Here is a 12,308-nt window from a genome sequence, read left to right as displayed (position 1 = left end):
CTGTATCTTCAGGAAAGCTGCCTCAGATTTTAGCTGCTGAATGTCTCACAGAAGCACAGGCTGGGTATTCACTCCTTTGCAGGCCAAATACTGCCCAGGCCACAGCCCGGGGCCTCCCTCCAGCTGCCCTGTGCTGCAGGCAGCCAACACGACCCCTCCAGCTGGTCCAGGCTAGGCCAGCACACGAGCCAGCAAGGGGCAGGGACTGAAGGCAGCTTAAAACTCCCTTTCCTACCCATCAGTCACACTTAGCTAGATAGGAAGATACAAGTCTGTGTGGCATTATTTCTCCTGATTTCCAAAACAGGCTGCAAGGCCTGAGGGAGATCTGCTCTGCCTGATCACAGGCAGTCTGTCATGCTAGCGAGTGGGAGGGAGATGGCGTGATGCTCAGCCGAGGGAGAGCAGCCGGACGGCTCTCATTCTGTGCCAACAGCCCTGCCAATGTACAAACCACTATAGGGCAATCCTGGGGCACAAGGGTCTTCCCTCTGGATTGAGTCATACCCCAGCCCCGGAGTGGCGGCTCTCACCCATGCCCGAAGGGTGAGATGAAGTAGAGGCAACAATGCACTCGGTTGTCCTGGATGTTCTTCCGGTTCAGGCCACTCTCATCACGGAAATACTGTTCAAACTGCTGGTCAATGTAGTCAGTGATGGGCTTCCAGCTGGGAAGGGTAATTCAATCAAAACAAAATCATGTGTTTAACAGGACACTGTCTCCTAGGGACCATGAGGCAGTATCACCCCCTTCACGCTGCCAGCCCCCCTTTCGGTGAAGCACCCACAGAAAGCAGACATGGCCAAGGACTAGGAGGAAGGCAGCAGTGGCCTGCTCACCACTCAGTGTTGTTAACAGCATCTCCAAAGCCTGGTGTGTCCACTATAGTCAGCTTCAGCTTGACACCCTTCTCCTCAATGTCCACCGTGTGCTTGACAATCTCCACTGTCTGGTTGATTCTCTCTTTGAAAAGGAATATGTAAGTTAAAGCCAGGCAGTAACTGGGGATCCCCGCTCACACCCACGACAAGCCGGCTCCCTCCTTATCATTGAGCACAGGGAGTAGCATGGGTGTCAAAAAACCCTGATCATCCTCTAAGGAGCCTCAAGGGAGTGGTACTGTGGGAGGCCAGCAGCAGGCAGACAGACTCTGAGGAGATACACAAACCTCTGAAGTGCTTGTAGCCCAGCTGTTCTGAACATTTTGTCCAGTCAGTTGGGAAGGGGAATTCCTACTACACTCCAGCACCCAAGAACAAAAGACAAATCTCAGCATCTCAACCCAAAAGGCTAGTGCTGCTCTGCAGCCTCATCTTCCCTTCATAGGACAGAAGAGCCCTACAGCCAGACCCTTTTTGCCTGAATACTAGTGCCTCTGCAGGCAGCAAAGGAGAGCAGAGCAACAAACAACAGGGCTGGGATCCAGTCAAGCCTGTAGCCGCTGCTGAAGCAAGGAACCAAAGTACTGGTCCTTAGAACAGTCTAGACCTGTGGGCACAAGAACGGTTCACCCCCCTTTGTTCCCAACTTACCCTCTGCATTGAGGAGCTTTCTGTCTTTGTAGAGGTCTGTCAGGAACAGGCTATTCACCAGCGTGGATTTGCCCAGACCCGACTCTCCTAATTGACAGAGTGCAAAGGGGAGGAGGGAAAAGCAAGCAACATGACCCACTAATTGACTTCTTACAAATGAAACTGAACAAGGCTTTGAATCCTGAGCCAGAGGAAGTGAGAGAGATGAGCTGTCAGAAGCTGTTTCTGGGCATTACATTTTTCCAGCAGTGGGAGGACTTTTTGCTGCAAGATGTCTCAATTCTTGTTCAAATGTGATTTCCCAGCTCCACCATCCTCCCTCCCCTTCCCTTCCCTTGGTCCCTGGCTGACCCTGTCTTCACCACCCAGACCAGCCACTCTGTTGGAAAAGAAGCTACACTCGGTGCTTGCTCAAGCAGGCTATGAGTGGTCAGGAGGGGCCCATTCCCCCTGGGCGAACAGTGTGACTGCAACACAGGCTGGGGAGCAAAGCAAGGCCTGAAGCAAGGACCAGAACAGAGCGAGGGGAGGATCCACACCCTAAGGGAGCACCTAAGGGAAGTGAGGAGAGCTGGTCCCCTCCACCCACCCACCATGTGGCCCAGGCACCTCCACCCATGGGCAGTCTCACCTGCGACCATCAGGGTGAAGTCAAAACCCTTCTTCACAGATTTCCGGTGGACCTGGTTCGGCAGAGTGGCAAAGCCCACGTACTGCTTCTCGTGGTCCTGCAGGGCAGAGGCCGACAGAGCAGGTCAGGGTGTGCCTCCTGCTCAAGCCTCACACAGCAACAGGGAGTTGGACTCAAAAAGTCCCTGAGGCAGAGCCAAGGGGTGGAGGAGAGGTCAGCCCCTGCTCTGGCAGCACTGCGGGGCAGGGCACATACCTCCTCTAGGCTCAGGGACTTCTGCCCTTCCTGCAGGTGGGCATGGAGGGCCACCTCCTCCCAGCCGCAGCCCTGCTTGGCTGCTCTCACCAGCAGACATGGCAGTTCACGGCAGTCTTCCAGCATGGAGAGCACAAGGGAAAAGGTACATCCTGCTGTTCCCACCAGAGAGCACATCTGGGGCTGCTACCGACACACAATTTTCCTAACTCTTTGCTTCTTCTGCACAGACACAGGCTCCCCTCACAGCAGGGTCACCAAATGTCACCTCTCCCCAGGTCTTTCAGAGCCATTTCTGCATCTCTCCTTCCAGAGGCGCATGCGGTACATGATGGAGAGCTCTCTGTAATTAGCACCCCAGGGCTTGTGGTGTCCTGAGCCATGTCTAGAGGAAGGCACAGTGGCTTGGCTTCTGTTTGACCTGAGACAGGATTATTTCTTGCTGTGTCACAGCCACTCCTGGCTGAGTAAGAGGAAACCCTGAATAATCTCTAGCGTTATTTCTGAAGAGACAGAAGTTCAAGGAGCACAGGGAAGTGGGAAGATGTGAAAGTATTGAGAACACAGGTGAGATGTTTTTGGTGAGGGTATTACATATGGTATTACTGGAGTGTTACCTACTGCCTAACCACCCCCCAGATGCAGACCCCTATCACCAAGCGCTCTCTGACTACATAAAAGCCACAGCCACCCCACAAGCACAGCACACGCTCTGTACAAGTGCACTAAGTGCACACAAGGAGTGACATGACCAATGGTGCGTTTCACAAGTGCACGGCATGCATCCCGCAGCCAGGAGCAAACACGCAGCCTGTGCTGTGTCCCAGGGGCACACACCCTGCTCATGCAGGGTACGTCCCGAAAGGCAAACACGGCTCGTCTATGGGATTCACAGACTGGGCTCAGCACACAGTCCGCTGCTCACAGCTCAGGCAGCTGTGGGTAACTGTGGGTCACACAGCCCAGCTGCTCCAGCCAGCCAGCCTCCATCTGAGCAACCTCGGTCCTTCACAACCTGCCCCCCCATGGCAGTGCGTTCCCCTCCCCAGGCCCCATTGCAGAGGGAGGGTGGGCACGGACCCTGGCAAACACCTCCCTTCTCACATACTTTCCAAGCTAGACCCAAGGGGAAGCAGCCGTTCACAAATGCCTGAGCTAGAGACATGATAGTCTCTGCATTTCAACATCACTTAAAATAAACGTACCCCTGGGATTCACACCACAGGCAAATCCACGAAGCCAGGAGTTCCTCAAAACCAGCCCCAGCTCCCACCCAGCCACGGATGCCTTCAAGCATACAGCTGTCCTCAACCCACAGGCACTGGTTCTCCAGGCACAGCAGGGAAGACCTCTGTTCTTAAGTTTAACTATCTCCATTCCTGCGGCATATACTCAAAAAACCACAAATTATGTACCAGTGTGTCGAGCTTAGGGCAATGCTGACTCTCACCTATTTCCACACTGCAAGTGGGCAATGCAGCTGCCGAGCAGCCCTCTACAGCCCCTGGCCGTATGTCCACATCTGTGAGCATCCTCAGGCATCCTCATCTGGGCAGACTGAAAAGTTGTGGTGGGGACAGACAGCAGGGAGGACAAAGAGTCTCCTCCTCCCAATTTATGGCTGTTCTGCAACTGTCCACTCAGACAGGACAGACATGGCTGATAGCCACTGTGGCCCAAGGGCTCTGTTCTTTAGCATGGTCACTGCCTTCTAGAAATTTAGGTTTGGTTTGAGTTTCAGACTTGACAGACAGACAGAGTGACTGTTGGCTACGGTCTCCCTCACCTCACCCCCTTGCTAATGTAGCTGAAGTAATGCTGCTCCACCGCCCCACAGTCCAGAAAGGCAGGAAGGGACAGAGCAAATGAAATTAGAGAGAAGTGGGGAGAATTAGAGTGCGCCCAAAGCGCTCCACTAGCAGCTCTAACGGCTGAGCTAAAAGGCACTGGCATCCCAAAGCAGTGGTGCAGCGAGCAGCGGCGAGACCCCAGGGTGAAAAGTGATGGCAGCTCTGATGAGCTGCATGCGGCAAAGAAATGTCTGCCTGGGGGACACTGCGAACTGCCACCCGTAAAGGGTAAACACGAGGTGTGCAAAACAGGGTGATAAATGTGATAATGGCAAGATCAAGAAAACAAGAAAAAAAAGGCCGCTTCCAGCCTGTGTCCCTTGGTGCCAGGGCTGCCTCCCAGCTGCTTTGCTTCCCAGTGAAAACACATCTATGAACACAACCAAAGTGCACACGTAACAGCCCGCACCTCACAGTGGAAGGACCAGTGTTGCTCAGCGAGCAGCACAAATATACAACATCCTTGCCCTTGCGTTTCTCATACAGCCAAGCTTTGGGTCGGAGCAGGAGGAGACCCGCCCTGATCTTTACCAGACTTTGGAAAGACAACGATCACCTGCTCTCTCCAGTGACTTGACATGTGAAATAGTACTAGTGACGTGCTAATAAAACCATAGCTGAGGCTCAGGGTGTGTTTCTCATTTTCTTTGTTTTTTAACCTAGATGACTAAGGGCTGACAATGGAGACACTGGGGAGCTGAGCTCTGGTGCAACTCCACTTACTTCAGCCAAGTGTAACTGGCTGAACTTGATCTCTCATTTCTGTTCAGCCCAACCAAGAAAGCGTGGATTTACTGTACCTCTGGTTACCTCCCCATAGCTCAGTGGAATCAGACACTTGGCAACGTCCAGCTAGTGCAGGACACTGCCGTTTACTCATGACTCATGCAGTCATTTCCATCACATTAAGGAAGGTCAGTGCTGAGCACAAGGCCAAAGAGAAGAGCTTCCCTCTCAGTGGGAGGCAGCCAGTTGCAAGGAGAAAAGCCCTGTTCCCAGTATGCTCCGCTCTGACCAGCATGGACGAACTGCAGAGCCCTGCCAGGAGCCAGAGCAAACGTGTCTCTAAAGGGGAAGGCAGGAGATGCAGGGGAAATTGTGGAGAGGGATCCCCTTCTAACCGCCTTCTCTCAGGAACAACAGCATGGTCCCTGCACCACGGCCAGCCTAGACCCACAGTTCCTCATCTCAGCTTTAAGACAACCAATCTGTGCTCCCATCCCACTGCGACAGGCACGTGCCACCGTCTCTGCCAGTGTGCCAACATCAACATCGCACTTAAGGAGCCCAAGTAGCCTCCTGAGACTGGTGTCTGCCTCACTCAAAGGTCTACACCACTCACCATCTTCATTAGGACCCAACACGGACACTATCTGCAGAGCAACCATGCACGGGACAGAGAGCGCCGAAGCAGGTGTAGAGGGCTGGGAGGGTTACTGAAGGAGGCAGGTGACTTTCTGGGTTGTGAAAAGCTGAAATCCATTAATTAGATGAGAGACTTGGGCTGAGGGAGTTCCTGGAGGCATCACAGCCCCCTCCCACATGCTCCTGACCCTCGCGAGCCAGCTCCCATCAAGCTGACACAGGCTGGGACAGCCGGTCGCTGCACCACGCTTCCCTCGCCAGCCCCAGCTGTCAGGAAAGGGCCCCGGCCAGCTGAGCATTCTGGCACAAGAAGCCCCTCTCCCCACTGCCTCCTCCATGTGCTGCCTTTGTTCCCACTGGCGTCCTGCTCCCACGCACCTAGGAATGTGCCCCACACACTGCAGCGGAGGCCACCAAGAGATATGGCTGACCTTTGGGGCCCTGTTACAAACCAAAGCTCCCCAAGCCGAGCAAAACATGTCTGTACTCTCCCTCGGCACACGCTCGCCGGTTCACCGGACATCACAGCAACACGCCACGTCCTCACATCCTCCACCACCCAGCCAAGGCGGCCAAGGCTCCCTGGCAGGCAGTGCTCTCCCTGGGAGTTCAAGCAAAGGGACAAAGCACTGGTGAGTTCAAGTCCTGTTCCTGTCGGGGGTAGAGACATTCAGGATCTGTTACATAAAAGGAGAAGCCATCCCCAGTACCAAGGTGTCCGCAGGGCTGTCTGTACCTCCAAGACAGGGTACGCAGCATGGCCTCCATTGCTCCTGCCATTACCGATTCCCTCCTCACCTCCCCCGTGGATGTGCTGTTTAAACCAATCCAGATCTCATGTGACTTCACCATTCAGCCTGGGGATAAATGGAGCCTTGCTGGGTATATTCAAAAGGGATAAAATTAAACACCATGGGACCACAAAAAATTTGAAGAATAACCCCTACCCCAGGTCTGGAGCAAACCCCAGAAATGATGGAGCTTGTGTTGGGATCCTGCTACCCCTGCCTCCACTTCTTCACGGGGGGTGGGCTCTTGGTGTTACAGCCTCCGGCGCAAGCCGTCCAGCTCCCTCCCAGGCAGCCCTTCTTCCAGCCGTTCCTCTCTAGCCAGGCACAGCCGCCACATCCACATCTGCACAAACCAGCATAGCACAGCCCCAGAGGAGAAGCAAACCCTTCACTTCCTTTCATTGCCAGAAAGCTGCATAAATTCATAATGCAAACAGCCCCCAGGGCATCTCCCATGTACATCTGTTGCCCCAGGCCTGGGGCTGAGAACGGGAGTATCAGCAAAACACTTGCCCACCAGCATCTGCTGCAGCAGAAAGAAAACCAGCCAGCAAAGCACAGCGTTAACATGATAGCGCAAACCAGACTGCATTTGGGCACACACGCAGCACTAACTCCTGCCCTGAGCACCCCTAAGCACACACACACCATTCAGAGAGGGAATCACTGCATCAAATAACCACACAAAAATATGTCGCACATCTCCCAGCTGTCCATCACGCCCCTCGGCCCTGCTCCCGCTGGGACTGCTCCCCTCCTTTCTGTCCCCACCGTCTCTCCCTTACCAGCGTCTTTCCGCTCCTCTGCTCCTCAGAGGTCTCATCTCATGCTGCACACGTCTGCTCAGGCACCATCCTCCCCCCTCCTGTCCCTGCTGCTCCCCAGCTCGAACGGTGCTATAAATACATCCCCATACCTTCAGCTTGGCTGGGTGGCTTCGCTGTGCCTGCGTCCGGGGAGAAAGCAGCCGCTCCACTAACCGCTCCTGAATAATGATCGAATCCATAACCGCGGCCAGCAGGACAGACAGCCACCACGGGCCAAGAAAAAAAAAAACCAACCCATGTGTTCCCTCCCAGCCGTCGTTAAATCCATGCGGCAGCCCCCCCGCCTACGCATGCACACACACGCAGGGCTGGCTCAGCTCGCCTCGGTGTGGCAGCCCAGCGAGGCAAGGAGGAGAGGCGAGGAGAGAAGAGGTGAGCGGGCTCCCACGCAGCTGCCCGGGATTTCCTGCCTCCGCCTGTGCTGCGGGAGGAGCCTGCCAGCAAGGACAGGACAAAAGCCACCGCAGCCACAGGCCAGAGGCAATGTCTCTCGCTCTGCCAGTGTCCTGCAGAGGGGTTGTGCACATACCGGATGCTGTCCCAGCCATGAGTCTGACTCCTTTTGTCAGATGGGCTTATTCAGCTGGAGGATTTCTTAAGATATCCTGACTGATGCAGCCAAGACAAAGGTTCACTGCAAGGAAACCTGCTCTTGGCAAAAACGTGCTGCTTCTGGTTGTGTGTGTGAAGGTCTAAAGGGTCTGGAAAGCTCCCAAAAAGCTGGGTCCAAACTTAACCTCCAGATCCTAGTCCTGGTTGATGTGGATCTGCCTCCACGTGGTGCAGGTCCATCTGTTGTCTAGTCTAGGCTATATTGCAGCCTCATCTCTGAATCCAATTGGAATAGCAGCTGATGTATTCTGGACCTTACAGCAACCATTTAAGCTTTGAAGACATTTCAAAATAAAGAAGTATCTGTGTGTTTGTTAAGCACAAGTACCCAGCCTAGCAACAGCCTAGCACGCACAGAAAAATCATTCAAACCTCAAGTTTGGATTCTGAACCTACATATAAGACCTGCTTTCCAGCTTTTCTATGCAGTCACAGAAACCGAAGAGGAATTTATCTGAAACAGACAAAAGCTGATAATCTCATATAATCACGATTCCAGAAATTGGGGGGTTAATATCACAGCATGTACCATAAAGTCACACGAGATGGCAACGCTGGTGATGCTGGAGGAAACTGCCACTTGCCACACAGGTTCCTGAGCAGCTTTCTGCTCACAAACGGGTAAGGATGCAAGCTGCTGCCACGCTCCTGCCTCGCTCCCAGCCAGAGCTCCCACTGCTTCTCTGGGAACCACAGGTCTCTGGCAGTGGCTCCAGAGAGCACCTGATCAGCGGGGTCTGCCCTGGTACCTCAGGCCACAACCCAGGGCCTCCACCGTGCACCCCAAGCGTGGCTGACACCAGGTTCTGCTATAAGGTACCAAGTTACTGCAAGGTCTCCAGTGGCCTGAAGTCTGGGGGCAGCTGTACGAGTGGAAAGGTCTTAGAAACACACCACACGCTGAAAAAAAAGGAAAGAAGAAGGAAAAAGAAGAACAATGTTTTACTTATGCTGCCATCCTGCAAGCTGAGGGAAGGTGACCTCAAAAGTTGCAGGCATGAGGTCCTAAAGGCTCAGAAAAATAAGTGGAGGAGAACTGGGAAACACTCCCAGAACAGGAAAACTCCTGCCATACGGCAGCTATCATATCACATGCATAAAGCCGTTTTCCAAACCACCCTGCTCTTACAGCAGCATCTTTAAATTACACCCACTGGGTTTTGTTCCAAATCATTTCTGCATGTAACAGTCAAGCGGAAGGCCTGGACTGAGATCCAGGTGTGACAAGAATTGCCACCTCTCAGAACACGTCCCTGTTTGGCGGCTCTGCCCCTGCTTTGCAGCATTGCTCCCTTCCTCAGGGAGATGATAATCCTACAACATCCTCCCAGCCCAGTGGTAGATCGGGCCATGCTCATGACACTGTTTTTTTCTCCCAGATTCACAATACCTAATCCCTGCTTTCCTGACTGGAGGACTCCACCACCGGAGTCTGCAGGTTGTGCATGACTGAGGAGCAAGGAAGGTACCACACTGTCTGCACTGGGCATACCAAAGATGCATCCAAACTTAACTTGAGATAACACAGAGGTTCCACCAGTCTTTCCACACCATAAACCACAATAGCTGCAAGCAAACCCTCTCCAACCCCCATGAATTCTCATGGCTTGGTAAACCCTTGCCTGGGGACCACAGGCCACATGGCCACCAACCACAAGCATCTTCCATGGGTACATAGAGACATGCTGTGTCCCCACAAGCCCACTGCATCAAATCAGAGCATTCTTCTGAGCTGGGATCACAGATGAAGTCAACAATGATTTGGTTGCAACAAAACCACAGTGTTGTTCAGGGCCTCAGGAGCTGTGCTGACAGTGCAGAGAGGAACAAGGAACTACTGTCTCCTGAGCGCCTTGAGCTCTCACACATCACACTCACTCTCAGGACTGGCAGCCAGGGAGGAACTCCAGCCAGGAGGCCACGCCTGGGAACGCAGAGAGCAGATTAGGGAAAGAAACCCAGAAGTGTAGGCCTTGGATACAGAGAGCATCTTAAGACTGCATGGCCAGCGCTATGGCTTTCAAAATGCTGAAGGAGGTTCAACTGGTCCCATACTCAGCCTCCTCTGCCTCTCCTACAGATGCTCATCTTGGCTCCTCTCCTACCCAGAGTCACCAAACCAGAAATGACAGGCCAAGAAGAGGACACGTTTGTGTCCCTCAGATGTGCCACATGATACACCCAGAGCCATTGCCTCAGGTTGGTCCATGTGCAAACTTCCCAAAGACAGCCAAGCCAACCTTATTTTGCCCCTGTCCTTCCTGATTGCCCCCCTCCCTTTCCACGCAGCCCCTGGAAATGCCCAGCATAAACCCTAGCCTGCTCCTTCAACAAGAAATCTGATGTACGATGCCCTTAAAAGAGGAAAAATAGCACACAGGATATCTTACATGAGGTGTGCAGCAGAGCTCAGCAGGGAAATGCACATCTTTGCCCTTTCAAGGTCTAGAGCAAAACCGAAGTGTTTTCTTCCACTGGCTTGTGGACCATGGGTTCCTCTAATCTCCTCTCCAGGCAGGCAGTAGCAGCAGCAGCAGCTCAGGGGTGAAGCTCGTAGCAGAATCCAGGTCTCTGACTGTCAGAGCAGAGCTCTGCTCGGCCCCAACCCACAAATCACTCAGCAAGAGAAAGGCAGGCTTGGGGTGCACCAAGCCAACCCCCCCTCACGGACCAGCCCTTCTTTGTCAAACTGCGACAGCAAAAGAGAAAGACAAAAAATAATCAACGAGTGCTGTCTGGCACAGCCAAGCCCCTCCACGTTGCTGCTGTATTGAGCACTTGCTTACTAACAATGGAGCCAGGGCAAAGCCAAACCACACGCCCATCCTTCTGCAACATCCCTCTCCTTTGGCTTGTAAAAGCTGGCTCGGGGCAAGCACAGCCTCGAGGGCTGCTCTGGGCAGGGGACGCAGCATGTGTGGGAAGAGCTGTGGCTGTGCACTAGCAGCAATGGAGCAATATCCTACTTTTCCCTTTGTTAGAGGGGATTTCTAGCCTGCAGTGCTGAAGATGGGCTCTGAGGAGAGAAATCACATTACTTCATGTATTTAGATGTAAACTCACAGAAGGCAAAATTCACCACTGGGCAGCTGGCTGGAGCGTAGAAACGCTCCCCAAGAGCGGCCCATCAGCCTTGCGAGGGCAGATGGGGGCAAACCCCCAGGCTGTACTCCACAGCGCCAGCCTAGGGAACAAGGAACAAGGAGCCGCACTTCACCAACATCCCTAATTGAAGGCAGACGCAATGCTGTGCTACCGCACAGTCATGGGAGCTGGAAGCAATACACCCATTTAAGAAAAACACCCAGCGCTCAGGACCTGGCAGCAGTGATGGGCAGAGATCAGCCACACGGAGCTCAGTGTGGTGGGTAGAGACAGCTGCAAATGCAACAAGCAAGGAGCAGAAACAATGGGAGGATGAGTGAGGAGAGACCAGCACAGAGCAGAGATGGGGATGGGGGCAGGGAGAAGAAATTCTGTCCTCGGCTAAATTTACACCATCCTGGCCAGGCTCTAGCCACAACAACCAGAGCTCCACACACCTTCCTCCTGGCAGCCCCCAGCTCCCATCAAAGTGGGGCTTTCTCCTCACTCGCTCGGCCATTTGCATGGCCTTAGCCAAGAGGCTCAGCTCTGAGCAGCAAAGATAATACAAATGGGAACTAGATCCAGAGGTCCAGGCGTGAAGAGTTCTCCCTCCCACACCAACCAGAGCACCCAGGGGAAGGGGAGTGAGGGGAAGCAGCATGGTGCAGGGAGACAGGGCCCCAGCCAGCTCAGAGGAGAGGTCCCCCACCCACAGGGGAGGTGGTTTCTGGCAGAGATGCTATGGCCTAAGGACTGCAGTGCTCAGGCTCCATCCTTAGTGAACAACCAGCAGTGTGTCATGGAAGGAAGATCTTCACTGTGGTCCAGACAGACACTCTTGAGCAGCACAGACCCAGGTAACAGAGTCCCCTCAGGGACGCACCCGGCCAGCCTCGCCTGCACAGAGCACTGGTGAAGCTCTGCATATCCATGCCTCAGCAACGTCAGCGCAGTCATGTCATGACAGCATTTATGTTTTTTCCTCTGAAGCAGACAAAGCTATTTTCAGAATTCCCCACAGAAGGGAAATTCGGTTCCTAGCTACTTTCTACCAGGACAGGAAGAGCACTTCAGAGGAGCTGTTTGTTCTAGTCGAACGGGAGCAGCAGCAGGCAGTAAAGCCATTCCCAGCTTGGACCAGGGTAATGGAGGCTGAGGACCTGCAGATGCCTTCCCTGTGGGTGCACAGCTGGGAACCTCCATGGCTCGGTTTCCAGCTTCTCCTCCTGCTGCCTCCTCTCCCACTGCGTGGAACGTCGGTGCTGACTCCAGACTTGTGAATCTCATGGGTGTCACAAGGTTTGGACTCCCCTGCTCTATCACCAGCAGAGCTACACACTCACCCTGATGTTCCTGC

The 12,308-nt window shown here is 53.7% G+C and overlaps 1 protein-coding gene across 4 annotated transcripts in view; it reads right to left on the bottom strand.

Annotated features, from left to right (window-relative positions):
* SEPTIN5 (septin 5) overlaps nucleotides 1-12,308 on the bottom strand; it is a 47,925-nt gene that overhangs the window by 9,267 nt on the left and 26,350 nt on the right. The window contains exons 1-5 of one of the 4 annotated variants that reach the window (XM_076352732.1): nucleotides 7,342-7,586; nucleotides 2,165-2,261; nucleotides 1,534-1,620; nucleotides 841-964; nucleotides 534-668 (exon numbers count right to left, since the gene is read on the bottom strand). In XM_076352732.1, the coding sequence (XP_076208847.1) occupies nucleotides 534-668; nucleotides 841-964; nucleotides 1,534-1,620; nucleotides 2,165-2,261; nucleotides 7,342-7,431 (533 nt within the window). In that variant the 5' untranslated portion in view covers nucleotides 7,432-7,586. Of the gene's footprint in view, nucleotides 1-533; nucleotides 669-840; nucleotides 965-1,533; nucleotides 1,621-2,164; nucleotides 2,262-2,419; nucleotides 3,482-7,210; nucleotides 7,285-7,341; nucleotides 7,587-12,308 lie in introns of those variants that run through there. The other 3 variants (XM_076352734.1, XM_076352731.1, XM_076352733.1) reach the window with 3 other exon arrangements.

Source organism: Aptenodytes patagonicus, chromosome 15, assembly GCF_965638725.1.
Source record: "Aptenodytes patagonicus chromosome 15, bAptPat1.pri.cur, whole genome shotgun sequence".
Lineage (NCBI taxonomy): Eukaryota > Metazoa > Chordata > Aves > Sphenisciformes > Spheniscidae > Aptenodytes > Aptenodytes patagonicus.
This window is presented reverse-complemented; position numbering and strand designations above follow the sequence as displayed.